The sequence below is a fragment of the Bemisia tabaci genome, chromosome 2 (assembly GCF_918797505.1).
Source record: "Bemisia tabaci chromosome 2, PGI_BMITA_v3".
Classification (NCBI taxonomy): Eukaryota; Metazoa; Arthropoda; class Insecta; order Hemiptera; family Aleyrodidae; genus Bemisia; species Bemisia tabaci.
In genome coordinates, this window is record NC_092794.1 from 42,658,547 (window position 1) to 42,684,680 (window position 26,134).

Genomic DNA, 26,134 nt, shown 5'->3' on the forward strand with positions numbered 1-26,134 from the left:
ATTTGCAGTGGCTGCTTGACTTACTTGCATGGTATGAAATCAAGGTAGGAGAAACCATGATATGCCCTACTGTGGTGGATGACGTTATTAACGGTGTTTTAGAAAGGGCAGCTCTCCATTAATATCGGGTCAAAAAACGTGATGCTAGGATGGATCTTATTTATTTTACTCATCCACACATTAGTATGAATATTTGCATTCATTTTTCACACTAGGACTTTCAGAATGATCCTTGAAGTTTTCTTCAAAACAGGATAGGTTGTAAAAATAACACAGATTTTAAGTAGCATGAAAATGTTTATGATGGGCTTCTGCTGAAAATAGTTTTTTATTCGCATTTTGAAATCATCCAAAATTTTCTAGTATCTATGTGTGAATTGCATCTCCTAACCTTAGCAAATCGTTGTATTATACTTTTAGTTTTCTTTTGAAATGATGCTCACATTTCTCAGTGTTGCTGTCTTAACAAAACCCGTATCACGCACTTGTAAAGGTATTCCTTTATAACAAGCAATTTTTTCTTCATTTACTCTCAAATCTTCAGAAACTTTCTCAAAAATTTTGAATTTTTTTTTAATAAATCTATCTGCTGTGCCATTGTATCCTGCAACAGTAACTTTATCTCCAAGCCTGCTTGCATATGGAGGTTCCAAAACTTCAATCCTTTTTTCATCACCAGCACAGAGGAGAATACCTTGTGCTGCGTAGCCCAAAATATCACGTGGTCCGATGTTGCATAAAACTATAACTCTTCTCTTCTCTAGTTCTTGAATCGGGTAATAATTGACCAGTCCACTTATCTGCAAAACAATCAATCGAATTTTAGCAACTTGATCAAGTTGAAATTCAAGTGATTAAAGAAAAACTTTCTATCCCTCGATTGGTGCTAATTTTTCATTATCTATGAGAATTGTTTTATGGTAACGACTTTACAGGTGTCCAGCACATCATAAGGGGAAGATTTTCAATGTCATATTCTGCCACAAAAATGCAGAATTGCAGAATTTACTGTGTAAAATCCTCTTTAAAATGAATCATGTTTGAACAAATCCCAAGTCAAAGTTATATATTGGCAGGTAAAAAAATTATTTTTTCAGTGTGGAGAAACACTTTAAGCCAGAGGAACTATTCGGAAAAACTTGAGTCCTCACCAAATAAGTATATGCTCTTTAGACTGCGATGGAAGATTGTCTGACATCTGTTCAGCATGGAAAGTAAATGCAATAATCAATATGGTAGAAATTCTGTTGCAGTTTTAAAGTGCGTGAACTTTCTTGGTGTGGATTTTAGCAGAGAATAGAAACAAGTGGTCTAGAATTTTTGAAACCTTGATATAGACCTACCTCACAACACACTAACTTTCCCCTTGAGAGCTATTTAAATTATGAATGAATCCAACGTAGGGTAACTTACCACAGTTCTGGTATAATATTCACCAACATCAATTTCTGCTATGTAAAAATCAAGTGCAAATCGTATTTCTCGAATCGCCCTGATTTTTCCAACTTTAAATTCTAACCGACTGAAATCAATGGGCTTTTGAACCTTTCCTGAGAAAGAAAATCATCCATGAATTGTTCAGTAAAATTTCCTTTAGTGAACTTCAAGACTGTTAAGTATCATGGATTTCATGCAGTCAAGATAAATCTGATTATCCTCATAATTTGGCAATTTCTCTTGGAAGATATTGACAAAGTTATTTTCCTGGGTTTCTCTTTGAAAACAGGAGTTAATAATCTATATTGAAAAATTTTCATTCCAATGGCCCATCTTAATGTCAGAAGTTTCTCTCTCAGTATGCCAAAGTGACGAAAGCAGGGAATTTAAGGGCATTTTGTCATCTGATGTAACTTTTCTCAAACAGAGAAAGTATCGCTTTTTATTGCTTTACATTAAGAAACCCTCAACTTCCTGTACCCATTTCTACCAATTTTTATCCCTTTAATTATCTCATAATTTGTCTCATCTGCTTAAATTTCGCCGGACATTGATTTTTTTCTTGTAGCAGGCAGAAAGGCAAGAAAAAGGCAAATAAATTGATAGCACTCAGTAGAGACTGATCTTAGGACTTTCAACTAACTCTTTTGTTTTGTCATTGGCTGATAGCTTTCGGTCGCAATTGATTCATTTGAGCCTCCTCTTATTGAGTGAAGAAGTTTTACCCCTGCTACATCATAATGACCAGGGGCAAGCATCTGAAAGAGAAGGTTATGACAATTAAAAATAGATGAAGAGGAACTGTGATTAGATAAGACATCGATGGATGATCGTATAATCCACAAGGAAAAGTCTTCACAACTTTGTTTTCTCTGTCGGGAATCACTAATCGAAAATTGGAAAAAAAAAAACCACTCTTTTTGTAATGCGCCACATACTTTATTTTAATCTTCCAAGCATACAGTTTACAATCATGATCAAGAACTAAGTGAATTTAAAGTGATGTACTTCACTTTTTAAACAATGCTTACATTCCTCAGTGTTTCCGTTTTGATAAAACCTTTACCAAGCACTTCTAAAGGTGTCCCTTTATAACAGGCGACTCCGTCTTCATTCACTCTCAAATCTGGCGAAACTTTCTCAAAAATCTTCAGTTTTGGGTTCAAAACTTCGTCAGCAGTGCCATTATAACCTGCTACAGTAACTCTATCTCCTGGTCTACTGCCAATCGGAGGCTCCAGGACTTCGATTTTATTATCAGCGTTGGCACACAAGAGCATACCCTCCGAGACATAGCCCCTCATTTTCCGTGGCTTAAGATTGCATACTACCACGACTTTTCTTTTTTCAAGATCTTCCATCGGGATGTGATTAACCAGTCCACTTATCTGCGAAAAAATCCATTTAATTATATTAACTGGACAAACTCCAAATGTGTGAGTAGAGTAGAAGAAAAAGGCTTCCCTTTCATGATTTTTAAAATATCCTTTTAAGAATCTGAAAGCTCGCACACGTTATTTTTTTTTAGATTTCAGTGGTGTCAAGAAAATAGGTGTGGGCAGTATGTAAATTCTCAAATATTGCCTCCAAAATTGGTCCATTTCAGGAGTCCGTTGAAAGAAGGTCTTTTCACATCTGTGATCTGCACGTGTGTCTTTCTTGGTTACCTCTAACCAATAATGGCTGGGTAGATTGGTGGCTGAAAGGTTTTTCAGGTACTCTTTTTAGTAAGCATCGTACTATTCAAAATCTTCTTTGACAGGCAGGTTGAGGCATTTTTTTTCATCATATTTTCAAGCGAGGCTTTTAAAATACAGTTTTTGATCAATCTAAGAAAATGTTGGTGACAGACAGTCAGGAAAATGCACTGTAATCCGCAAAATGTCTAAGTAATGCCAGAGAAATTTTCCTCTTTTTCCATCTACCTGTTGAGAAAAAATTCTGTGCGAAGAAACTTCATTTAACAGTATGTCTATGCCTGATGTCTACGGAAAAACTAAGTAAAGTTTAGTTCCTGCTTGCCATCTTTGCTTCCTCCTAAATCAAGGATCTTCACTGTTTAAAAAAAACTTACCACAGTCCTACTCACGGCTTCACCAACATCAACTTCTTCTACGTACAAATTGTGCGCGGTTGCTATTTCTTGAACAGCTATGATTTTTCCTATCCTTACGTCCAAGCGACTGAAATCAACTGGCCTCTTTGTAACCGTTTCTGAGAAAGAAACATGTCAATTTATGTCTGCTTTCGATTTACTTTGGATGTAGCCCTAAAAAAGTTAGGTATTGGGTACTGGATGGATTTCAAGGTGCTTACTATTTTGGAGGGGGCTTGGAAGTCTTTCAGTTTTACTCTTTACTAGTTGCCTGTAGTAAATGTTCAATGTTAAGAAATGACAAAGCATTTGACGATAAATAGATTGTTTGGAAAGATTTCCATTTGATTGCGATTTCTCTCGTAAACCCTGATCTGCTACCTTCAAGTAGGTCCGAAGATTGCTGATGTTGACTTTAGGTCCTTGCAATGACAGAGGTTGTGGTACTGCATCGCTGCAAGGAGGAACTCTTTGCGCAAAAATGAGCCCAAAAAAACCACAAATGAGGGGTTTCGAGGACAAGGCGCATGAGTGCTTTCTTTCTGTTATAAGATGTGCGATTTCAAAGTTTCAAAATCATATGGAGCCTAAATTGAATTTTAGTGAAGAATTTTTTACAGAATATACCTAATTTACGACTAGTTTTAATTGAAATCATACGTATTCTAATTTTTCAAAAACTGCGCTTATGCGCCTTGTCCTTCTAGCCCCTCAAATTCCTCTCCATTAAAAAGTAAGTCATCAAGAGAAAATCGTGCACTTAGGGAAAAATCACGAAAAAGCAGTTGAAAAGTGATTAAAAATTCCTCCATTAAGGGTACATGATATTTTATTCCTTCAGGTGCTTGAATCATGTAGGAACTTAATGTTTATTTAGATTTTTTATAACTTTGTGGAGAATATTGATAGTTTATCACGGCAGTTATTTTCCTGGCCTTCCTCTCCATCAATGAAACAACAGGGGTTATAATATACCTGAAAATATTTTAACGTACACAAGATCTACTCTAAAAATGTCTATCTCGGGATTAATGAGCAATCAACGCAAAGCAAATCCAAGGACGGCTTTTTTTTCTAATCGTTAATCGCTTCCACTATTCCTCTCCTACAGAGGTTAAGTTTACCTTTTTATGATAGTAAGAAATTAAAGCCGCAAATTGGTTGAGATTATAATTGTGTAAGTGCTATGTTAAAAACTAACTCGATTTTGTTGTTGATGACTGAGGGCTTGCGGTTGCGATTGACTCATTTGAATCTCCTCTTATTAAGTGAATAAGTTTCATCACTGCTACTTCATTATGATCTGGAGCAGGCTTCTGAAATATGTGTACCTATGAGTCTATAAATTGGGTCAAGACGAACAGTAATAAAGTAGCACTGAAATGGATGATTAGAGCAGCGAGTCACAATAATCATTCTCCTCCATCAGAGATTTATTCTCCATAAGTTCGGAACAATATCAAAAAATTATTTTAACTTTTGAAATATTACAATAAAGGCTGGTGATGAAGTACAAAAAAGAATTTAAGATTGCTGCAGAAAAAAAAAAAAAAAGAAAGAAACATCCAAAAGGTTTGAGTCTGAAACCGGTATCAAAAATTTACTTTCAATGAATAAATCAATTTTTGTCCATCCGGTTCAGGCCTCTTCAATAACTCAATAAAACTGACAATGAGTCAAAATTATTGTCACTGGATCGAAAAGTTGATTTGCATGTAAAATTGTCTCCGTAAGTTTTATACAGGTAATAATGAATTGCAGGTGAAAGTTTCATAATTCTGCAAAGAGGGTATGTCTCTTTTCATAAACACATGAAAAAACCAAGTTCATTCACTCCAATCAGAAAAATGAAATCACAGGATGTCTACATGACCTGCCAAGGTTTCTCGAAATTTTGAAGAAATTTGCATCCATCGTACAGTGAGGGAATTTTGTAACTTACCCTCTCATCTACGTTCAGACTGTGAAGTCCCAAAATCTGAAAACAGTGTGGCAAAATTTTAATTTACATACTTCAGCGCAGCTTACTAACAATGTGATACAGCACCCCAAACTCACATCTACACTTTTCATGGCAAGTGATGACCACACTAAGGTAGATAATGTTTTACTTTTTTAAGTAAGAAGTGTAGCTGTTACAGAATGATTAACAAAGGGTAGGTCTTAGTCTCAGGTTTAAATTTTTTATCTTGGGTTACAGTAGTGTAGCAGAGGTATTGATGAAACAAGCTGACATTGAATAAATTTCTCCTTCGAGTGTTGGATAATGAATGTAAATAATCGAAATCTGGCGTTAGAAATCGTAAAAGGAAAGAGCGATTCCTAGAATATGAACACTTTGTTCATGATGGATGGTTACTTTGACTGTGAGCTAATGAGTCGTGCCGGTCAAAACTGGGATTGCTTGCAGCAAGAAGCGCATACAGAATCAGATGTTCAATTAAAAATGGGAAAATATCAGGAAATTCCAATGAGGAGCTTATAGTCTTTGTCACAATAAGTGGCTGAGGAGTGGGGTCACAGAACGTCATCATTTTCTAACAACTTACCAACATTGAAAACAAGCAGATAATATTTTGCAGGGTTAACATTTTCTCCCTTAGGTTATGGTTTAAAAGAAAGGATTTACAATTTTCTACTTTCACTTTGAAGGCGTAACATGCTCAACTAGGAGTGGCTTTGTTATGACGTTCGATTGATAATTTTTTATCAGATAAAAGCAATAGTTCCCTTGATTTCCTTCCAGTCGATCTTCATAATCAAAATCTGATAACATTGAAGAAAGGTATATATTGTATCATCCTACTTCATCTGTTTTCCTTTAGAGACAGCGAGGGACGATTCCTTTCTGCTGTAGGAAACTCCCCCCTCCTCGGTAAGTTTCAAAAGGGATGAAATTAGATTTAACTTGGTGATCATGAAAAAAAATCAGCTCTTGATATCACATGGATAAAATTAAGATTACTTTTAGTTATTCTCTAGAATCGGAATACCAGTGTGAGCTGAACACTCCATTTTGACCTCTCTTGAAAAATGGAATATTCAACTTTAAAACAGCGAAAAAGATGAGCACTAGACCGATCGGGGTTTAATATGATTGACGAGGGGCTTATACCTCTGTCGAGGCTTTCCACCACTTAAAGGTTTCACAACTTTGTTATTCAATCATAGCAACAGTGGTTTAGTAGGTTATCCACACTGAAATCTATTTAAATTGATGTGTCACAGAGAGGTTATTAAAAGAAGAATGCAAATAAACGTTTCAAGAGCAATTATTATAATTGTGTCTCAAAACAGTTTTTTTTTATAATACTAACATAATTCTAAAAAAAAAAAAAAAATACCGTACATTACATAGTCTTACAAATGTTCACAATTAAATAAAAATTCTCATTATGTAATAATCTACAGAAATCTTTTTAAAAAGATAGGTAAAACTAATATGATACATACAACCAGATGAAGTACATACATTAGTTTTAAATAAAACAAAGATTGAGACACGAACTCAGTTGCAACAGAAATTTCAATTTTCTCCTGCAATTGCACCTCACATCAATTGCAATCAACTGCAATTGGATGTGCCAGGTTTTGAAAGGGAAACGTCGAATCCAAAGCCAGCTGTTATCAGGAGTACACCGTATGCAGATAAGAGGGAGGCAGGTTTGGTCGAGGTTCGAGTTTACTGTAGTCAAGATGGAACTCTTTCGGAACTTTCCTCCAATTCTGAGGGTCGAAGAAATAGTAAGTACCTCTTTCATAAGTTGACGTTTTCTCCGTTGCGACCACACCAGGAGCTTGCGTTATCCAAAGCTTTTCTTCCATATGATACCTCCACTCCCTTGCATAGCTGGAACAAATAACCAACCATTGAATGTAAGAAGTTACCAAGAAGTTGTTATGATTCGGTCGAACAACACTTATAAAAGGAAAATAAAATCTCATTAAGACACAATCTGTGACATGGTAAACAGTTGGACATACAATAAGATTTACTGCCACCTATAATTCAATGCATATCAAAAATTAGAATGTTTCCGCTCCAAAGTGAGGTTTTCAAGTTGTACATGAAGGCATGGCAAGATCAGCGAGGAGGATGGCATTCATCTGCAGAAGCCTACAGGGTTGCAACATAATTTAGAAAATTAATTTCTCTGACATATTCTGGTAAAATTTCTTGACAATTAAAGATAAGCCAGATGGTTAAAGAGACATAATTTTCAGGCGAAATTTGTTGTTTGAAACGTCAAACCCATTCTAGAAAGCAAATAAAGGCGAATTAACAATTTTTCCTTCACACTCCGAGGTTTTCTCTGATTTTTAAATTTTTTTTTTATATTTTCCGGCATTCCCTGACTATGGCAACCATGTTTCCAGTATCAGAAGAAAAAAAGAAAAAAAAGACGTTACATTGAAAGTTGCGGTCATCCTGAGAAAAAGAGACCAAGCACCAAATATTGAGCCTTAACGTTCCTCAATCAATGACAACTACCTATCAAGGCTACTGAGTTTTTGAGACTTGAACTCTTTCATAAATAGACGGTTCAATTGAATCGGGATGTGCAAAAACCGCTATGTCCATTTTTCCAGTCTTCAGTTTTTTGAGTTGATAATACTTTTAAAGAGTTGATACAACCATGTAAGTGATAAAAGGACTCGCTTTGGGATTAGGGTAGCCCAGAGACAAGTATTAATGCCACTTATGTGTTAGCATCCAACTCCAAAAAGTATATCAACTCAAAACAACTGAAGACTAGAAAAATGGACATTAGCGGTTTTCGCACATCCCGATTCAATTATGCTATTGGTACTACTGCTTTGAAGGATGTTGTACAGAAATTTTGGTACTATACACTCGAAATATATCAAACTAAATTTAAGTTATGACAGTTCGAAGACGGCAATTTAAAAACCATGCTTTGAAAAAAAGACAATTCAGAGTTTCATTCAGTCATATTTGCGGTTAAAATTGTCTGATTATAACGCAACTTTACAATCTCTGTTCGTAACCTTCCTGACATAAAGACGTAACTACACTTCGCAAGGAACACTTTCACCCATAAAACTCAATGCTTTTCCATGCTCATTTTGAAGTGTAATTACGCTCTTTAGTCAGCCGGGCGACGCATTAACACAAAAATGAAGTAAACTGCTCACAATTTATCTTCGGAGCTTCACAGAATAGCAAAATACTTCCGACTAAAAACTTAAATTCCACTTTTTTCCCGACTTAGCAAAAATTGCTTTAAGAAAAATTTGCCTTCCGTGCACTACTGTCCACTTTCCTGTGGATGGTTACAGTTATCGTTAAGTTTTACTTAGTGACAAAAAACAGTAAAAATACTTACAGTTCCATGGCAGCGTATATCTGCAAAACATCACCTGGGTTTGTGTAGAAAATATAGAACAGAAGATCATCTTTGTACCGCGATAATTTGATTTGGGCCAACTTATCTCTGCAAAATTTTAGACAAAATAGATTAGTATTTTGACTGTGATAACTTTCAATCAATGAACATGCTCAAACTAACTTGGCAGACTATGATAGTGTCTGTGAAAGCACCATTTAAATTCAACATTGAGATTAAATGTATAAGTTTCAATTGCTAGTTTCTGTTGCGTTTATATGGTTACCCAACAAACTTGGCACGAGCTCTACTGAAAAGAACAAATACTTTAAAACTTGAATTCATTTTTGTCACTAAATCTCAAATTTTTTTTTTCGTTCAATTTACTTTTTAAATTCTCTGTTCAGTTCTCTGAAAGCAGAAAGCGGCAGCATTGATTTATGCTTGAAAAAGATTGGAGTCATTAATTAGAAAAAATTTGCTAAATCGTTTAGTTATGCCGGTTAGGTTTTTCCTGTCTGGCAAACATGGTTGCCGACAACTGACAAAAACTACCCGTGGATGCAGGAAATTTAAAAAAATTTATTATAAACAACGCATAAGGCATGCTAAAGAGTGGATTGCAGACTGTTTTGATGTACCCATTGTTACTTTTGTGCTATTTTACCAGCACACAGTGTGTTTACTTGCCTATATCTCTTGCATGCAACAAGACCCATTACATTTTTAAGTGACAGTTTGTTGATCGTAAAACTACTGACTTGGAAAATATGACCAATTTATGACCGTACTTTACTTACTTTGTAGAAATACAGGAAAAATTAAAGAAACATGTTTCATACCTGATATTGAAATTGATTAGATATTCCGGAGGAACATGGAAGTCCACATCTTGCGGTCGACAGGGCGTTTCCGCCCAGGGACCACCAAAACTGGGAAACAGATTTTCGGGAGAATTTAAATTGAGACCAAGGGCTGTTAGATCTTGACCTAATGCTAAAGACACCAAATTTGGATCCGATTCAGCTGCTCTAATGAATGTTAGAAGTCCTACCATACCGAACTGATCTTTGACCATACTTGCAGGGATGTTTGTCACTTTACCTGTAACAGAAGCATTTGGGCATTCAGTAGTTGAACAGAATCTTTTATAATAAGATTAAATAATTGTTTGAACGGTTGCAAGTTGAAGGTGAAGAACAAGAGAAAGTGAACGCTGTTAAAAATGAATATTTTGAAAAATCCACCAGAAGTGGTACATTCTTTCTATTACTTTAAATTATAGAACAAGAAGTTTGGAGTAAAAGGATTTGGTTTTGTTCACTTTGAGAGGATACCCCTCAACTCAATTCCTTTTGATGAAAGAAAATTTTGCTCAAAATACTACTTTAAACCAAAGCTTTGATAAGAAAAATATGAAATGGCTGGTATCAAGTCACTGATGCCCTTTTACCCCTACATTGGCGGGTAAATGAAGATGAACCCATCTTTCTTATTTTCGGCATTACTGACCATTGGTCCAGGTTTTGGAGCTATTAAGTAGTGTATAAAATTGAAAATTTTGGTCAAATGAAATTATGAAACTGAGACTGGCGAGAAAATAATCATGGAATGAACGGAAAAAACAGATTTAAGCAACTCACCATCTGGTGATGTTTGAATGCCTCTACTGTGCGATGATTGTTTGTCATTAATTGAATTTGATGCAGCAACTCGATTATTGTTGACATGCACCTCCGATGGCTGTCCAGACCCATCCTGCGTTGATTTCTCAGGAGTACTATCGTTTGAAGCAGATCCACCTACACTCGTCGAAGTGTTTGTTTGGGTACCAGGTAAAGCAGGGAAATCTTCATTGCTCATGGTAAATTCGCTGGAGTCATTAGCTGGCTGCTTCACCATTCCAACTACCAACACAATTATTAATAATATTAGTTAAATTCGACAAATATTGCAAAATGTCTACAGGATTTCAGGAAAAAACTTCTGCATCTTCTTCTGACTTAATTTGGACTTTTTCTTGATCACTAGACTAATTGTGCTGAATCAGTTCAAACACTAGTACTTGATGTGCTAGACAAATGTTAATAATTCTGAGAGCGTGTTTGCCACAAGCCACTAGTGAAATGGTAGTCTACATTTCTTTTCAATTCCAGTGATTTCCATTATAATATTGAGACTTGCTTGACTACTATCTGGAAAATTTTAGCGGTCCAATTTCTGAGAGGCAAATGACAAAGCTCTCACCAAATTTAATTCAAGAAAAGTTTTGTGTCTGTTTCCCTGTAATGGTTCAGAAGTGGATGACTATCATACATCAACATTGTTATGTGATTGTTATTCTAAATAAATCTTCTTCATCTAATAACAGATTATTGATAAAACCAATTTTGCACTTAAAGGGGCAAGTGGGATTTTATTTAGTAAAATTAGAAATAATATCAATAGAAGTACTTCAAAGGTTATCTAAAAAAATTGTCAATTATTTGAAACTTATGTGAGGCTGGAGCTCTGAGTGACTGAAAAAATTATATACATAAAAGCAGTGTATCCATGGTGATAAAGGAAGTCAAATTTTACAAAATCTCACCTTCCCATTAACCAACTTGCGCCCACATGAATTTATTCTTTTAAGTGGATAACATTTACAAGAAAATTACACCCTTGATGTGTGATAGAATTTAGAAACTAAATGTATTTAACTTTCAATAAAATATCATGGAAACCAAAAATAAAAATCTGATCGCTTAACAGAATTTTCTATAATTTGTAACCAGCATCAAGATGAGTCATCTTGCTCTAATTTAGTGGAGTCACTTTTTTTTTCTTTCTTTTTTTTTTCAAAATAATGAGTGCACATTAACTTCTATGGAAACAATTTTAAGTGTTAAAGAAAGTTTTAAAAAGAGTTCAAGTTAAACTTTCAAAGTGGGTGCAACTATTATGTAATGAGTGCACGCATGTTACCACCCACAAAAGAAAACGCACCTTGGCACTCTAAGGCAAATATGTTAAGTGCAAGATTTCTGTCAAGTTGAATCAAAGAAAATAAACTTGAGTCTTCTTCTTGGATCCCTTGAACCTTTGTATCATCCGTTTCCCTTAACACCAAACAAGTTTTTTAGACCAAAATACTTGTTTGTAAAAAAACTTTCCTCTATACAGCAGTATCAATATTCCATTTATGAGATAATCAACACTCAGGTAAATTTTCCTTTTTAATTTGACTGTAACAGTTGAGGAATTCAAAAACTAGTTAACGCAGATTACTCACCGTACGGTTGTTTGCCAGGCATTGGCGTTGGTTGCGGCATCGTATCTCCTTGACCTCTACTCGTGAGGGACGGAAATTCCGAGAGGTCTAGCAGCGGCGGCGTGCTTGAATCTCCTCCTCCACTACCACCACTTCCGCCAAACACAGAGTGAAAATTGCTGAGTCCGCTTTGACTGCCTCCGTAAGACCTATGCGGAGGCATTGCAAAATTTCCCATAGTGTTTGAGTTCCTGACAAGTCAGATGTTAAAAAATATTAATCCTGCGAATATTCTGATTAATCTACCCAGCGCAGAGAGATTATTGGTTCTGAAGTGTCAATGAAGCAGTCCGGGAGTGCAAAAATGATTGGTCGCAAGGCAGCCAGCCTAGCGGCTGATCATTTTTGCACCCCCGCGGCTCAATCATTAGAAAATATGTGAGAGCTGCCAAAAATGTGTTCGTCTTTTTATCTCTTCATACACTATGCAACCCCAAGTTAGTCGATACTCATAGTTAATCCCGGTGAGAAATTAAGTTCTACGTCTAAAAGTTCCGATCTGGAAAAGATCTCACTTCTAAATTTTACAGATAATTTTACAAGAGGAGATTCAAAATATTATTCTCTTGCACTTCTGTCATTCCGTAAAGAAAAGATGCCACAGAACTCCTTGGAGCCAAGATATTTCTAGATGTTTATGCTGTTTAGCAAAAGAATTAAAACTCTTCATTTCATGCCTTGGACATTTCAGATATTTGACTTAAGAATATTACACCAGCATTTGAGGTAAATTTTGCTATATTTGCCGAAAGCTAATTGAGTAAACAACTTTAGAGTGGACTCTGTAAGTAGAAGGAAATCATGTACACCTTACCGAAATTTACATTAAAACAGACCTGTTTTCCATAATGAAGCTCATAGTGAGGATTTTGGTAAAAAAACTCTCAGTCTTTGGATTTCAAAGGAGTTTTGAGTGGTTTTTGCAAGCTTTTCTTTTCAGCTTGTTGGTTTATTATGCCTTCATTATTCTTCAAATTTGTACAGCATCCTTTTCCAACATACATTACCATTTAGTATATCTCTCGAGGTAGATAGACTTTCTTTGCTAGAACATATTCAATTACATAAGATCCGTTAAAATATACATGCATAGAAGAAAAGTACTCAACCATTCTTGCATTGCTGATGTTAGTCCTGGCATCGGTCTCCTGTCTTGAAATGCTCGCTGACTACTAAAAAGCGTGTTCCTATTGACGATTGGGGGTAAGTTCCGGTTGGGAGAGAGCTGTTGCTGAGGAGTGAAGGAACTAGTTGAACCAGGAAACATGCCTGAGGTAGGCGTGACATGACCTGTAAAAAAGTCCACGGTTCGTAATTAGAAGCTTAATTGATTTCAAAAATTACATTGGTTTGGTGTTAGTTTTTTTTAGAAAAGAGAGTTACAAATTGGTTTAGGTCCACCTCAATGAAAGTTTAACTTTATTCTTAAAATAAAAAAGAGGTCAAGTTTTCTGGGACTAGAGCTTTTTTATTCTATTCAACTTCATTTTAGCACCAGCACCAAAAAAAACCATTGAAAAAAAAGGTTGAAAAAACGGACAGAAAAAGCTGTTTGGAAGGGGCATCACACTGCCTGTCTGACCATTTGCACTGCAGCAAAAGATAATTCTATTTACAGATTGATCTTGTGAATCCTATTCAGGTTTAGTGCCTATTTATTCCAACCCAATTTAGAGTTTAGAAATTAATCAAATCAATGGTTGGTGCGGATTTGTCTGTGCGGAGGATCCAACTTTCTCAAAATGAATTGTTGCAATCAACAAACCCAGATCTCCTCTAGGAGGCCTTTTGGCTTGGTTGCATTCACATTCTTTTCCATTTATTCCTCAAAATTTTGCAATAAAATTTATTCTCACTATTTGTTTCAGCAACATAATATTATACAAAAACATCCCGAGAGGGCAACAACAAGAGCATAGGTCTCCAGTGATGCTGATGCTGCTCCAAAAACCCCTGTCCATTCTGGCAGGACCTGCAATCTAGGATCCCATGATACCTCCTGCATTTTCTACCGTCCAGAATAAGCACATGCTAAACTATACCTGATATGGAATTAGAGGTAAATCCGCTTCTCGACAATCCTTGATTCGCTATACTCCGTGGAGGTTGTTGAAAATTTAAGTTGGCCATAGCCTGTGAAAAATACAAGAAACATTATGATTAAGTACTATTCATGTAAGATCAGACTTTACCTCAGCCATCAATTGGCTGGCACTCAGACAGTATTGCTGATTAGTTGTTTTCACAGTCAAACGTGGATACATTGTCAGTAGATACTCAATGGTCTAAAGCCATATTTTTTCATTTGCTTCCCCGAAAAATTTTACCTACAAGAACAAGTGGCACCATCCTGCTATCAAAATGTTCCTTGAAACCTTCCCTCTCAGTTTCGTACTTATTCAAGTTTATTCTGTAAAACCTCTGATTATTTTTCTTAGATTTTCCTAGCTTTGATTTCCCTAAGAAGTAGTGTGAACCCAGCACTATTTTCCTATCCTGGTGTTGTTCTTCTCAAGTTCTTGAGTTGATAGTCAAAGGTGATTTCTAAAAAAAGTGGCAGTTGAAAATACTTTCTAGAGCAATTTCATGTGATCACGATGGAAATCGTAATCTTCATTTTCAAAATACAGAAGGAAGAAGCTTGAAATCCCCGTTTACAGTAATACTTTAAACGAGCTGCTGTAACTTTTGACTCAGAATCCTGCTTTCTTTGGACACGGGGCACATTGTGCAAAATGCACCTAAAACTCAGGTTTTGAAACAAATAATAAAGGGTACTGCGATAAACAAGGCACCAAAAAAATTGGCGAACCCTCATTTTTGTAGCAACCATGCTTCTTAATTTACTTAAAAACCTCATGATACCAACAAATTGGACTCCCTGCTTACAATGGCTACTAAAATTTTAGAGTGAAATAAGGGAAAAGCTCAGCACATTCCTGTCGATACATAATAGCAAGGGTGTAGACAGTTCTTCGGAGCAAAAAAAAGCTGCAGACTCAGCTTCAAAATTTCCTCTTTTCACAAAAACATTAAAGGTACAAGTCAAGTAAAAAAAAAATTAAAAAATTGGAATTTCGATTTTTACTTATTTTTCGCCTAGGGGAGAGGAAAGGAAAAAACCTTTTCGACTGGAAAATTTCCTAACGAGCTCAAGGATTTCCTGAAATGAATCCACCAGACACGGCTCATAGTTTAAAATTTTTCAGCACTCCTTGAGAACAGTGCCGAATTCCCATTAAGATTTCATTTGACAAGTACAGGTTGAAAAAAAAAATATGACCAACGATTCTGTCCAGAGAGGAACAAAAAAGTTAAGAAAGGTATAACACCCCCTCCCCCTTATTGAAATTCCTCTCATACAAAGCTCAAAAACAGGAGTTCCAAAAAAGTGTATAACACAAGCAAACAAATTATTGTAATAAAAATTGTTAAAAAAGAGGGAAAAAATAGGAGCTCCTTCGAGTTCCCTTCATGACCACACCATGTATCCAGACCTTTCACTCATCACAACACCAAACAAAAAGGAAGAATCCATTCCTTATAAAATGTATGAATCCGAGCATTCCTTGAAGAGAAATTCTTCTGTCTTTCAAGTTAGCATAAGCAATTTAAGCATAACTTCTCTGTAATATGTAGGAACTTTTCTACAAATTCTTTACTTTACAGCCAAACCCTTGCAAATTTACTAGTGAAAGTTGTAAAAATCTACCCCGAAAAATATGAAAGGCTTTTCCAGAAACTTCAAAAATTCCCCAAAATGTCCTTCCATGAGTTGAAGATAAAAATTTGAAAAGCTAAAAACCAGAGAGACACCAAAGTTTTTTTATAGATAATCTAAATAAGTACTAACCCTCACAATGGTGTGTGAAATTTAATGTAACGAAAAATTAGGGTCGGCATCCTCTACATGAGAATGAGGTAATTTTTTAATAATTTTGAATTTGGCACAAATCTTCAAGTTCTTTTATTTTAAGTTAATATAACTAATGATATATTCGGCCATATGTTCACTTAGATTGGAAGATGCTTATCATAGCACTGAGAATCGAACTTTAACAGACTGTCAGGCTACTAAAAATACAGGCACAGACAGATTCACAAAACCTGTAAAAAGTTCAATGAAAGAAAAATGCTGATTTTGCTGCTTGAGGTGTTCAGATCAATTGAGCAAAAAGAATACTAGGTTGAAATCACTTCTTTGCCTTGGTCTTTTTTATACACTTCCTAGGAATGCATGCTTCTTATGTTACTATACGCCAATAGACAAAAATCTCTCATTTCCAGCTTGGTAGAATAGGATCACTCTAGAGGCTTGAGGGAATTCTTAGGAGAAATGATAGCAACTTAATAATGCCACCAATGAACATTGATACGGCATGTTCGGTTCCATATAAGGGGCGATATTCTTTGAATGACTCCAATAATCTGAACGAACACCATTATGTATTGTGACCCGATCAAATTCGTAAGAGATAGTGGATACATGAAATTCATTTTAAATCAACTCATGAAGCCAGCCATCCTTCACCTCTGACAAAAAATATATGGACATTGCTTACACTGGACGAGTGTGGAAATCGAGTTCATCACATTTGACAGGTTACAAATCCTGTACGGTTGGAGTGCTCAGAAAACATTAATCCCATGAGCATAATGAGTCTCTTGGAAGCCTCAGAGAATAGGTGAAATGAAGGAACTGAGATTAAAGACTGCGAAAAACACTGAAGAAGATTTTCGCCTAAAGAGTCCTGACTTGAAAACAAGGAAATGGCCATGAAATGGCAGGGGTAAAAGAATCAGATTATGGGTAAACAATGGTATTAGAGCGAGGATTCGTACGCTTACGAGCGAGTGAACAGGACTTACCAGGTGTGAAACAATTGATATTTCTGACTAACGCAGAGACATAGCTTTACGTTGCTGAACAGGAAACGAAATTATCCATTATCGGAAAACACAAAATTAAACTTCAGTATGATGTTCTGATACTTTCGGTTTTTTCACAATCGGGCGAATGAATACTCCATGACGTAAAGATAGGCAACATCCAACAGCACCGCTCAACTACGTTATCGATGAACCCGATGTTCATTTCAGGCCCGCTATTTTCAAAAACGAATCTTGGCTGCATGCTGTAAGTGGCGCAAGGCAGGGTGGCAAAATTACATGAAAAATAAAATCTTGAAATTTCACGTGAAATATTTCATGAAATTTCAGAAATTCATGAAAGATGTGAAAGATACCTGTTCTTTTTCATGTTTCACAAAATGTAAAAGTTGTGACTTTCTTCCATTGTTGTGTGTTTGAGTGCGGGTTGCATACTCTAGCCCCTAAAAAATATAAAATATTTCACAGCCTCGTGAAATTTCATGAAATATTTCACCGAAATTTTCAATTTTTCATTTCTTTCCTACGTTCCATGCCATCCTGGTGTGGGGGGGGGGGGAGGGCAGAGATGAAAAATTTCATGAAATTGATTCGCGTGTGAAATTTAATGAAATTTCGTAAAATTTTATGAATTTTAGTTAAATTTCGTAAAATTTGTCGAAGTTTAACGAAATATCCTGAAATTTTATTAAATTTAATGAAATTTCGTGAAATTTTATGGTATGTAATAAAATTTCGTGAAATTTCACAGATTATATTGAAACTTTAGGGGATGCACTCAGGGGGCCACGAAACGCCCGAGACAGTGTTTTTTGGGACAGACTAAATTTTTAAATTTTTCTTTCCAATCCTAAAACAGCCACACGTTGCCGCGTTTCAAATGTTTCCGTTTGGTCCAGAGATTAGGTTAGGGTTTCCCTCTTTAAACTCCCCTTTGTTTTCCATGGCTCAATCTTTTGGGCTAGGAAGCAGTGGCGTGGACAAGGGGGAGGGGGTCCGGGGGCCCGGGTCTTTTGGAGGGTAGACATAAAATATTATCAGGGACGTACCTACACAAAATAATGTAAATTTACCGTCACGGACCCCCCCCCCCCCCTCTAAAGAATTCCTATCTACGCCACTGTTATTAAGTCACCTTATCGAGCCTTAAGGTGTGAATACGGTGGTGGCTTAGTGCCCCTTCCATCATCATACCGTTGCCTCTCTTTCTCTTTTACGCACCTCGTAATATAAAACTTATTTCTTCTCACCCATAACTAACCCTCTGTCACTTCAACTTGTCTATAGTTGACTGTAGGCTCACACAGGGCCGGATTAAGGGGATGACCACATGGATAGCCGCGGTCCATGGCGGCAAATTTTGCAATTTTTTTAAATGTAGGTATAAAAAAATATCGAATTTAGAAAAAAAATTACAAACGAGAAAAGGCGACAAAATCTCTCATTTTCTGAGAGTAAGTATAGTAATTTTTAATTTTGTCTCCTTTCAGTGATACAAGAGACAGCGCCTTCAAGTAGTCCAGTTAAGAGAGAAACCAAACATGTAATTTGGCCTGGAACGGCGCGGCACAGAGAGCAATGATGACGAGGACTTGAGATGAAAAGGAGAAGCCCTCGGCGCGGCGATCGGCATGTAACACATATTAGCGCCTACAAGACTGCGTGAATACTTCACGCGTTGCGCCAAACACGTGGTGCGGTCTGCGTGGCGCGGCGGCGGAAGTTAAACTCATTAAACCACATTCATGTTTGTTCTTTCATAATTTTGTTGTTCATTTCTTATGAATGAAAGACTTTGTCCACACAGAGATAGGTTTACGAAACATAACTTTTGCTAGTAGTGTTGACAGGGCATTCCCAAAACATGTGTTCAACACGAGTAAACGCGTCTTGTGCACCCCTCCTCCACTGGCATGTTCACTTGATGGTTTTTATTGATGTTTCAATACGAATGAGAAGGAGGCGGCAAAATACAGGCGGCCCATGGGCGGTAAGTAGGTAAATCCGGCCCTGGGCTCACAGGGATTAATGCCAGTAAACTAACAGAAAGGGAAAACAAAAAAAAAACCTCCCCTTTGTGCCCCCCCCCCCCTTCGCGAATAGCGCCTCAGCAGGGTGAGTATAGTACTGCATGCCGCATCAACAGGCAGACCATCTGAAACTCTTCCGGATCTCCAAAGGTTGAATTATACACAATAATTCCGAAAAAAATCAATAAATTTCAAATCTTATGTGAAATTTATTCGAGCTTTTTAAAATTTCATGACATTTCACTTTCCATCTCTGGGAGGGAGGGAAGGTAGGAATGCAAAATATTAATCGCATGAAATGAAATGTCATGCAATTTTTCAAAAATTTTGCAATGTGCCTCAGCCGTTGGAGAATCGTTGAAATCCTATGAAACATGAAATTTCACTTTACAGCAAAATGCAATTTCCCTTTAATCTAAGTGATATGAAATTTCATGAAATTTTACAGCATGAAATTTCATAAAGCATTTTCAAATGATTTTTTTTTTTTTTTTGTGAAATTTCTTGACTTTTTTAAACTTCTGCAATAGACTTATCATGCCATGAAACACACAGAAATAGTAAAATCTTAATTTTAAAATTGAAAAAAAAAAAAAATTCATTCGGAGTAGGAAGATACCACAAATTCATTCAGAGAACTATTGCGGGTTGCATACTTTCTCGGCCCCTGAAACATCGTTGAAATTTCATCTTTTAAAAAGTTGAAATTCCATGAAATTCTTAATGAAATTTCAATTACATAGCATTTCCGGTTAAGAGGGACAAAATTTTATCGTTTCCGCCAATGGCAAGAAAAGGCGGGAACCGTCAGCCAATCAGAAGCAATGTCCTACCTTTCTTTTGTTTACTATCCGCGATCCTCTTATCACTGTAAACAAAGCATGCTATCAAGGCGGATAATGCTGTCTTATCTTCATGTCCCATGTCTACCGTTCATACACTCCAGTTCACACCATTCTTGCTGAGCAAGAATCGCATTACTATATAAATAACAATAAAGTTTTAAGTTTCTCTTTTATTCTGAGTCTGATACTGGCTGTACATTCAACTAACATGAAAGTTGTTTGCCAAAGAATTCCATGTGCTTCAGAAACTTTGCAGCTCAAGCTAACTTTAGGAGGAGGTCAAAGTTTTAGGTAAATATTGTACCAGATACTTTCTTAGCTTTTTTTCTACAAGCACTTCTATTGATGCAAACTACAGAATGCGGAGGCCGGGGATAGACGAATATCGAATCCGAATATTCGAAACTTTTCGATTGCGATTATTTGAGAAATAGAATCTTGCGATTTTGAATACTTCAAAGCGAATATTCGAATCTTTCCGATTATTGCTCCAATTTTTTAGTTTTTGTAACGGCGTTCCGCAAATATAACAGGGTGGTGAAACAAAGCTTGCTTAGGGCTCCATTTTTTGCATTTTTGAAAAGGTATTTCCGCATGATGGACCGACCTGTTTGAACCATACTGGTGGTAACTTGGATTCCAGGACATGTAGGTCTGTACTGAATGGTCTGTGGGTCTAGAGGGGAATTTTTAACACCGTTATTTGAAACTGTAGGGGGAAAGCTGTAGAACCTCGCAGTTTTACCTTTGCGAATATTAACCGAATATTTGAATACTTTCACCAACATTCGATTGTGATGCGATTATCTAGGTGACGATATTTTGAATATCAAACATTCGATTATTGAAATATTCGACCATCCCTAGCGGAGGCACAATGCATTGAGGAGAGACAGTTCATACAAACTCTCGATTCTTATCAGAACGTACCTAACATTGATTGAATTCTGATCCAAAAATTGCATGGATCTTAGTCGTTTGAGGCAAATCTATTACTGCGTAATGAGAGAAAGTGCTTTTCAGAAGAGGTAAGTTGAATTTGATTTGCATTTATTTAAAGGAAAAAAAGGGGGGAAAAAATATAAATTGGGTTATAATGTCCATTCTACAAGAACATCATAATATGTAACGTCTCTTAATTACATTTGAATCAAACCCTTGTAGAGTTGACGTTTGAATCAAACCCTTGTAGAGTTGAATAATAATTGCAACAGTGTTCATGATAAAGTTTTCAACGCTTATTTCTCAATTTGGGTTTTGAAACATGTAATCAATTCGTATTGAAATGCTGGCATGGATGGAGCTATGTTTTCTACCCTTTTAGTTCAGTTTTAGGACATACTTGTATATATTTTCAAAGACAGTTCAAGCCTTGCAAGAAAATAATTTGCCTTCACCTACCTTTTTTGTTTTGTGTTCCAGATGGAAGGAAATAAAGGATGGCAAATGGCGTGGTGTTTTTTTGAACAAAGTTTGGACGCTGTGGAATGACAAAGAGTTCCTTTATTATGAAGTAGAATCGGGAACGCCAAATCCTTCTAAAAGCTCCAAGAGAATAAAATCCTCAACACTTCCCGGTGATTCACAACTCAATGATGAAGATCTGCTCCAAAGCTATCTTAGATTGGATGTCCCTCTACAGAAATTTTATAGTGAGTGGTCGAAGAGTGATCCTTTATTTGAAAAAGTTTCAAATGATTTTCTCGGAGTGCGACTTTTAAATCAAGATGTTGTGGAAAATATATTCTCATTCATATGCTCATCAAATAATAATATTATAAGGTAATCATCATCTCATGGCAATTTTTTTTTATATATGGATACCAACGGTTTGAAGATAACCTTTAAAAAGAAGGATGGATACACTTTTGCAGGACTGGTAGAAGTCAGAAAAGTGTCAGCGCAGTAAGTAATGAGAAAAATGTAGAAAATGGACCGAGCTACATTGCCTTTCGAAGATCATATCTAAGATCCATCCAAACACCTAGCTTTTACTTTGATTATTAACGGAGATATCACCTTTTAAAACACATGGTGCATGATGTCATCCCCTGCAAAGCGTGGTGGTTTCTTCCACCCATTTATCAATCAGTGTTGCATGCACTTGCTTTGACTGCTTGACTTGAAGCACAGGTGAAAGTAAGGGAAAGAAACTATGGTATGCGCCACTGTAGCGGATGACATCATACACTTTGTTTCTTAAAGGACAATATCTCTATTATTACTGGACTGGGAAACCTTGGAGTCAAGAACGCCATTTAAGGGGACAGGGGGTGGTTGTTTTTGTGGCTGTTGACGAGCCCTGCGTTGTAGAGTCTGGCCAGGAAAAACTACTCGGCTCGTTAAGGGAGGAGAAAAAGGCGCGAAAATCCTGATGACCTCTACAGAATACGCTAGCGGCTGCCCAGCTGAAATGTCGCTCTAGTTCAGTAAAAAAAAAAAGAGAGTTAAAGAATAAACTAGTCATTTTTTGCCCAGCCTTGCAAAAATCTGAAATGGCATCCTTGCTTGGAGTTTTGACAGATCTTAACAGTTACCATTGCAGTTTAAAGTTTGCAGCTCAAGTAACATAGTTTCAAAAACAGGTTATTTAAAATTTTGTTATGCCATGTTTCAAGCAAAACATTTTTATATTTGATTTTTCCCTCAAAAAATTATAATAGCATATAGCTTGAACCTGGAAGTTTTCAATTCTTAGTTGCACGAGTTTAATTTTTTCATTATATATTTATTTTATTCATTTTAAATTAAGAGGATTTAATGTGATAAAAAATTTTAAAAACTTTTGCCGTTACTCACTTGCAGTAATCTTTTAGGTGAGACGCATTTCGGAGCTCAGAGCTCCATCATCAGTCGGCAGCGAAGTAAAGTTGTTTCCTTTTTCTTCCCAATCTCTGCGTTGGTATTCAACTGTTACCATGTTTTAATGTCTTTGAAGAGCATTTTATTAGTGCCATCCAAATCCGTATTAAAGTTGTTTGTCCTGTGTTTATAAATATTTTCTGAGACATCTAGTTCCCTTGGGTTGTTTATTTCTTTTTCTAAAATAGGTTTATGTGCTATATCAAGCTTTTCTAGCCAATGATGATGCGCCACCGTTGGTGAGAGGATTTAAGAATGTCCAATCAATCGTATCACCACCAACCATTTGTAGAGACCAAGTTTGATAATCATGATTCAATTCTCTTGTTTGAAATTATTAATAATTTTGTTGATTCCCCCTCTCTGCTTTCTCATATGAATGTTCATGTTCCAGAAATTTACCAGGCATAACCGTCTATTCCATATTTCCCTTTCGCTTAGAAATTGGATGGATAGTTCGGTTGTGTCTCGTAGGGATCTGTAGGATTGGAGATGAATTTTCGTAAATTTGTAAATAAATAAAAAATAAATTATTGTATCTGTTAAACCTGTCAATTTTTCTGTTTTTCAAGGATATCATCAATGGTTGAAAAACTATGCTTATTTTACGGAAATGAGATTGCCACTGTAGATGGGATTAAGTATTACAGCTTTCCCAAAGTGACGGCTCTAGCTGATCCATCAGTTGAATCGAAGTTAAGAAGTGCTGGGTTTGGATACCGAGCTAAATTCATTCAGCAGTCAGCTGAAAAAATTGTTGAATTAGGTGAAGAGGCATGGTTGACTAATTTGCAAAAATTGCCTTACATCGATGCTAAAAAGGAGTTAATGAAGCTTGCAGGAATCGGTGCAAAGGTAACTTTCTTATTACCATACTTTTTATTGTTGAAATGTGACAATCTTTGGGTCAAAGGACATGATGGCTGAGTAATTCAAAATTGAGATTTTAACACCATTAAAATAGTGTTTTACGAATATTAAACACAAGAAGCACCTTACAATTTCAAACTAAATCATGGTTGTGCCAGTTAAAAGTTTGCATCTCAAAAACATAATTTCAAGGAGAAAATATCTTATGTTTTAAATCAGTGTAACCAACTAAAAATTTTCAGAATTACACATGATCAAGCTCAAAATCACGCACTTTGGACCTTGGCGCATCCCTCTAATTTTGCCAAAATTTAGCGTAAAATTACTACTTTAGTATCAGTTTCAGAAAAAACTGCGTACAAATGTATCAACTGTAATTCATTTTATCAACATACCAGGACAAGTCTACCCTAGGGTTTCCGAGCACTTAATTCCTGCACTAAAAAATAGACAACTTACTCCTACTGTCTTCAAATTAAGTGTCCAACTAAAGGAACTAGTCTTTACAGTCATTTATGTTGCTCATTTATAAATTGTGTTTACTTTTTCCCTCCCAATGCTGAAATATCATTCATCCCTGCATCTCATTGACCACCTTGAAGAGAGAATCGCGTCAGAGAGAGCCTCTTCCTTTTTCTGACAAAACTTTCAATCTCGTACTGCTTAAAGCGCTTTACGCCAAGCACTTTTTCTCTCTTTCTTAAAGGCTAATGCATCTAATCATTACTGTTAATAATAAATTTTCTCTTTATAGGTTGCAGATTGTATATGTTTAATGTCCTTAAACCATCTCGAAGCCATTCCTGTTGATACTCATGTTTTTCAAATCGCTCAGAGGTATATGCCTCATTTGAAGAAATGCAAGACTGTAACCGACAAGGTTTACAATGAAATTGGAGAGTATTTCCGTTCATTGTATGGTGTTTATGCCGGTTGGGCTCACACGGTATGTGAACTTTACTGTAATCCACTGTAGTGTTGTATTTATAATTTTTTTTTACTGTTTGGTCGTGTTTTGCTATTTTTTTGTTCTATAACATAAAACTATGCGCCACAGTTTTATGTTTTCAATAAAAAAAATAGCAACTGTAAACTATTCTTACATTTTTTTTAGAGATTGGGCTGGCAATTCTCATTGTTCTCTCGAACTAATGAAGATTCTTGTTTGGACAATTTTATTTTAACCTAAGATGCTACTGACGATCTGATTAACTAACGATCAAAAACTAAATTTCATGGATCTGTTTACACTAACAAATAATACATGGTGTGGAGCTGTTTATTAACTGACTCCGGTTTTTGCATACCAATTTGAGTTATTGATGCAAAAACAATTGGCCTGCTGGTAAGTCTTTGCAATGATTGAAACTTATGAAGAAGATTTTCCTAGGGTGAATGATCAAAGATGATACTCATTGGTTAGATCCAAATTTTTTTTTGCAGATCAGCCAAGAGAGGCTGTACATGAATTGAAACGATCCTTTTTTCTTATTTAAAAAACTGAGTTTTCAGTTTTCATGCAAATATTTATGATTGGGTTACACTCTGAAATGATGTGTGATACCATCTTTGTGTTTCAGATCCTATTTTGTGCAGATCTGAGAAAATTTCAAGATGTACCGACTAATAAGGAGCATACTATAGAATCTATCAAAGAAACGAAAAAAGCTGCTGCCATGAAACGGAAAAATGCGCCTACAAAAACTGCTGTTAAGAAAGCAAAGAGAAAATGATAGGCAATTAACTTCTTCGGCAGTCCCCTGTAAAAGTGTGATGAATCTTTTTTAATCTGACTCTTTTTTAAGAGAAATGTGTCCAGAATAAGTTGATGTGAAGGCAGTTGTGAATGCTTTTATTATTTTACCCATTGATTTAATTGATTATGCTCCTTCTTCGGCAAAAAGCGTTTTTTTCCGTCTAGTGCAAAAAGTTCCCGTCTGCATTGAATGACGTTTTATTTGAACTGAGACATGCATAAAAGCTGTAGCTAAATTGATGTGCACAGATTCAAAGAATCTATTAGACGAATTTATGCTAAAAAGAACTATGTTGCGTGCAAACTCTTTGCAGTTAGTTCCTTTTAGCATATGTACATTCTATTGGTATTCACTTCTGCAGTAGAAGACTACAAATAATGTGTTTTCTCAGAGCTATGTTTCCATTATTACTAAGGGTGAATTCTTGGAATTAGGACAGATTTTTTTATTTTTCATTTTTCTAATAATTACTACCGTCACCCCACTAAACAAGGTCCAAGATGGCTTTTGACATGTCTTTATTTTCTGAGTGCCCAATCTGAAATGTTTACTTTCATTCTCTCTCCCTCCATGAGACAAATGTGTGAAATAAATACGGAAAAGTTTTAATATTTTATCAAGCTATAGGGAATTTTAATACATTTCACTAAGATTTTAGAAATCGTCACCGGGAGGAAGGGGGTCAGA

At 36.0% G+C, this 26,134-nt stretch overlaps 4 protein-coding genes across 8 annotated transcripts; 1 reads left to right on the forward strand and 3 right to left on the reverse strand.

Moving 5' to 3' along the window:
• Window positions 1-416: 416 nt before the first annotated feature.
• Window positions 417-2,412, reverse strand: LOC140223771 (aminoacyl tRNA synthase complex-interacting multifunctional protein 1-like). Its single transcript, XM_072296420.1, has 4 exons — window positions 2,407-2,412; window positions 2,081-2,195; window positions 1,414-1,550; window positions 417-800 (listed from the first exon to the last, which is right to left on the reverse strand). The coding sequence occupies exons 1-4, from the start codon at window positions 2,410-2,412 to the stop codon at window positions 417-419; spliced, it is 642 nt and encodes a 213-aa protein (XP_072152521.1).
• LOC109040065 (aminoacyl tRNA synthase complex-interacting multifunctional protein 1) lies at window positions 2,355-6,638 on the reverse strand. 3 transcript variants are annotated; one of them, XM_019055852.2, is made up of 5 exons: window positions 6,082-6,638; window positions 5,475-5,510; window positions 4,734-4,848; window positions 3,512-3,651; window positions 2,355-2,825 (listed from the first exon to the last, which is right to left on the reverse strand). In XM_019055852.2, the coding sequence occupies exons 1-5, from the start codon at window positions 6,121-6,123 to the stop codon at window positions 2,454-2,456; spliced, it is 705 nt and encodes a 234-aa protein (XP_018911397.2). In that variant the 5' UTR covers window positions 6,124-6,638; the 3' UTR covers window positions 2,355-2,453. The 3 variants fall into 3 exon arrangements, with proteins under 3 accessions (XP_018911397.2, XP_018911395.2, XP_018911398.2); XM_019055850.2 differs by having other exon boundaries at window positions 4,734-4,863; XM_019055853.2 differs by having other exon boundaries at window positions 4,734-4,871.
• Window positions 6,639-6,788: 150 nt separating this feature from the next.
• Rga (CCR4-NOT transcription complex subunit regena) lies at window positions 6,789-17,256 on the reverse strand. Of its 3 annotated transcripts, none has more exons than XM_019055847.2 (8): window positions 17,063-17,256; window positions 14,236-14,326; window positions 13,303-13,483; window positions 12,155-12,342; window positions 10,524-10,787; window positions 9,723-9,984; window positions 8,881-8,988; window positions 6,789-7,382 (listed from the first exon to the last, which is right to left on the reverse strand). In XM_019055847.2, exons 2-8 carry the CDS (start codon window positions 14,321-14,323, stop codon window positions 7,160-7,162), a joined length of 1,314 nt encoding a protein of 437 aa, XP_018911392.1. In that variant the 5' UTR covers window positions 14,324-14,326; window positions 17,063-17,256; the 3' UTR covers window positions 6,789-7,159. The 3 variants fall into 3 exon arrangements, with proteins under 3 accessions (XP_018911392.1, XP_018911389.1, XP_018911391.1); XM_019055844.2 differs by having other exon boundaries at window positions 12,155-12,384; XM_019055846.2 differs by lacking the exon at window positions 17,063-17,256 and adding an exon at window positions 16,756-16,874 and having other exon boundaries at window positions 12,155-12,384.
• A 2,753-nt stretch (window positions 17,257-20,009) lies between these two features.
• On the forward strand, window positions 20,010-25,553 carry Ogg1 (8-oxoguanine DNA glycosylase). The gene is made up of 5 exons (XM_019055870.2): window positions 20,010-20,249; window positions 21,381-21,740; window positions 23,393-23,675; window positions 24,445-24,636; window positions 25,271-25,553. Exons 1-5 carry the CDS (start codon window positions 20,029-20,031, stop codon window positions 25,421-25,423), a joined length of 1,209 nt encoding a protein of 402 aa, XP_018911415.2. The 5' UTR covers window positions 20,010-20,028; the 3' UTR covers window positions 25,424-25,553.
• Window positions 25,554-26,134: the final 581 nt, after the last annotated feature.

Coding starts and splice junctions, on each gene's coding strand:
- LOC140223771 (XM_072296420.1), bottom strand. Junction 1,551..2,080: donor GCCAATGACAAAACAAAAGA/GTTAGTTGAAAG, acceptor TTTCTTTCTCAG/GAAAGGTTCAAAAGCCCATT. Junction 801..1,413: donor AATATTATACCAGAACTGTG/GTAAGTTACCCT, acceptor ATTGTTTTGCAG/ATAAGTGGACTGGTCAATTA.
- Ogg1 (XM_019055870.2), top strand. CDS start 20,029: ATGTCCCATGTCTACCGTTCATACACTCCAGTTCACACCATTCTTGCT. Junction 21,741..23,392: donor TCAAATAATAATATTATAAG/GTAATCATCATC, acceptor CTGTTTTTCAAG/GATATCATCAATGGTTGAAA. Junction 24,637..25,270: donor ATGCCGGTTGGGCTCACACG/GTATGTGAACTT, acceptor TTTGTGTTTCAG/ATCCTATTTTGTGCAGATCT.
- Rga (XM_019055844.2), bottom strand. CDS start 14,323: ATGGCCAACTTAAATTTTCAACAACCTCCACGGAGTATAGCGAATCAA. Junction 12,385..13,302: donor ACATCAGCAATGCAAGAATG/GTTGAGTACTTT, acceptor CTGACTTGTCAG/GAACTCAAACACTATGGGAA. Junction 9,985..10,523: donor CATTCAAACATCACCAGATG/GTGAGTTGCTTA, acceptor CTTCTGTTACAG/GTAAAGTGACAAACATCCCT.
- LOC109040065 (XM_019055850.2), bottom strand. CDS start 6,123: ATGTTAACCCTGCAAAATATTATCTGCTTGTTTTCAATGTTG. Junction 5,511..6,081: donor TCTGCTTGTTTTCAATGTTG/GTAAGTTGTTAG, acceptor CACTGTTTTCAG/ATTTTGGGACTTCACAGTCT. Junction 3,652..4,733: donor GTCATCAACAACAAAATCGA/GTTAGTTTTTAA, acceptor TTTCTTTCTCAG/AAACGGTTACAAAGAGGCCA.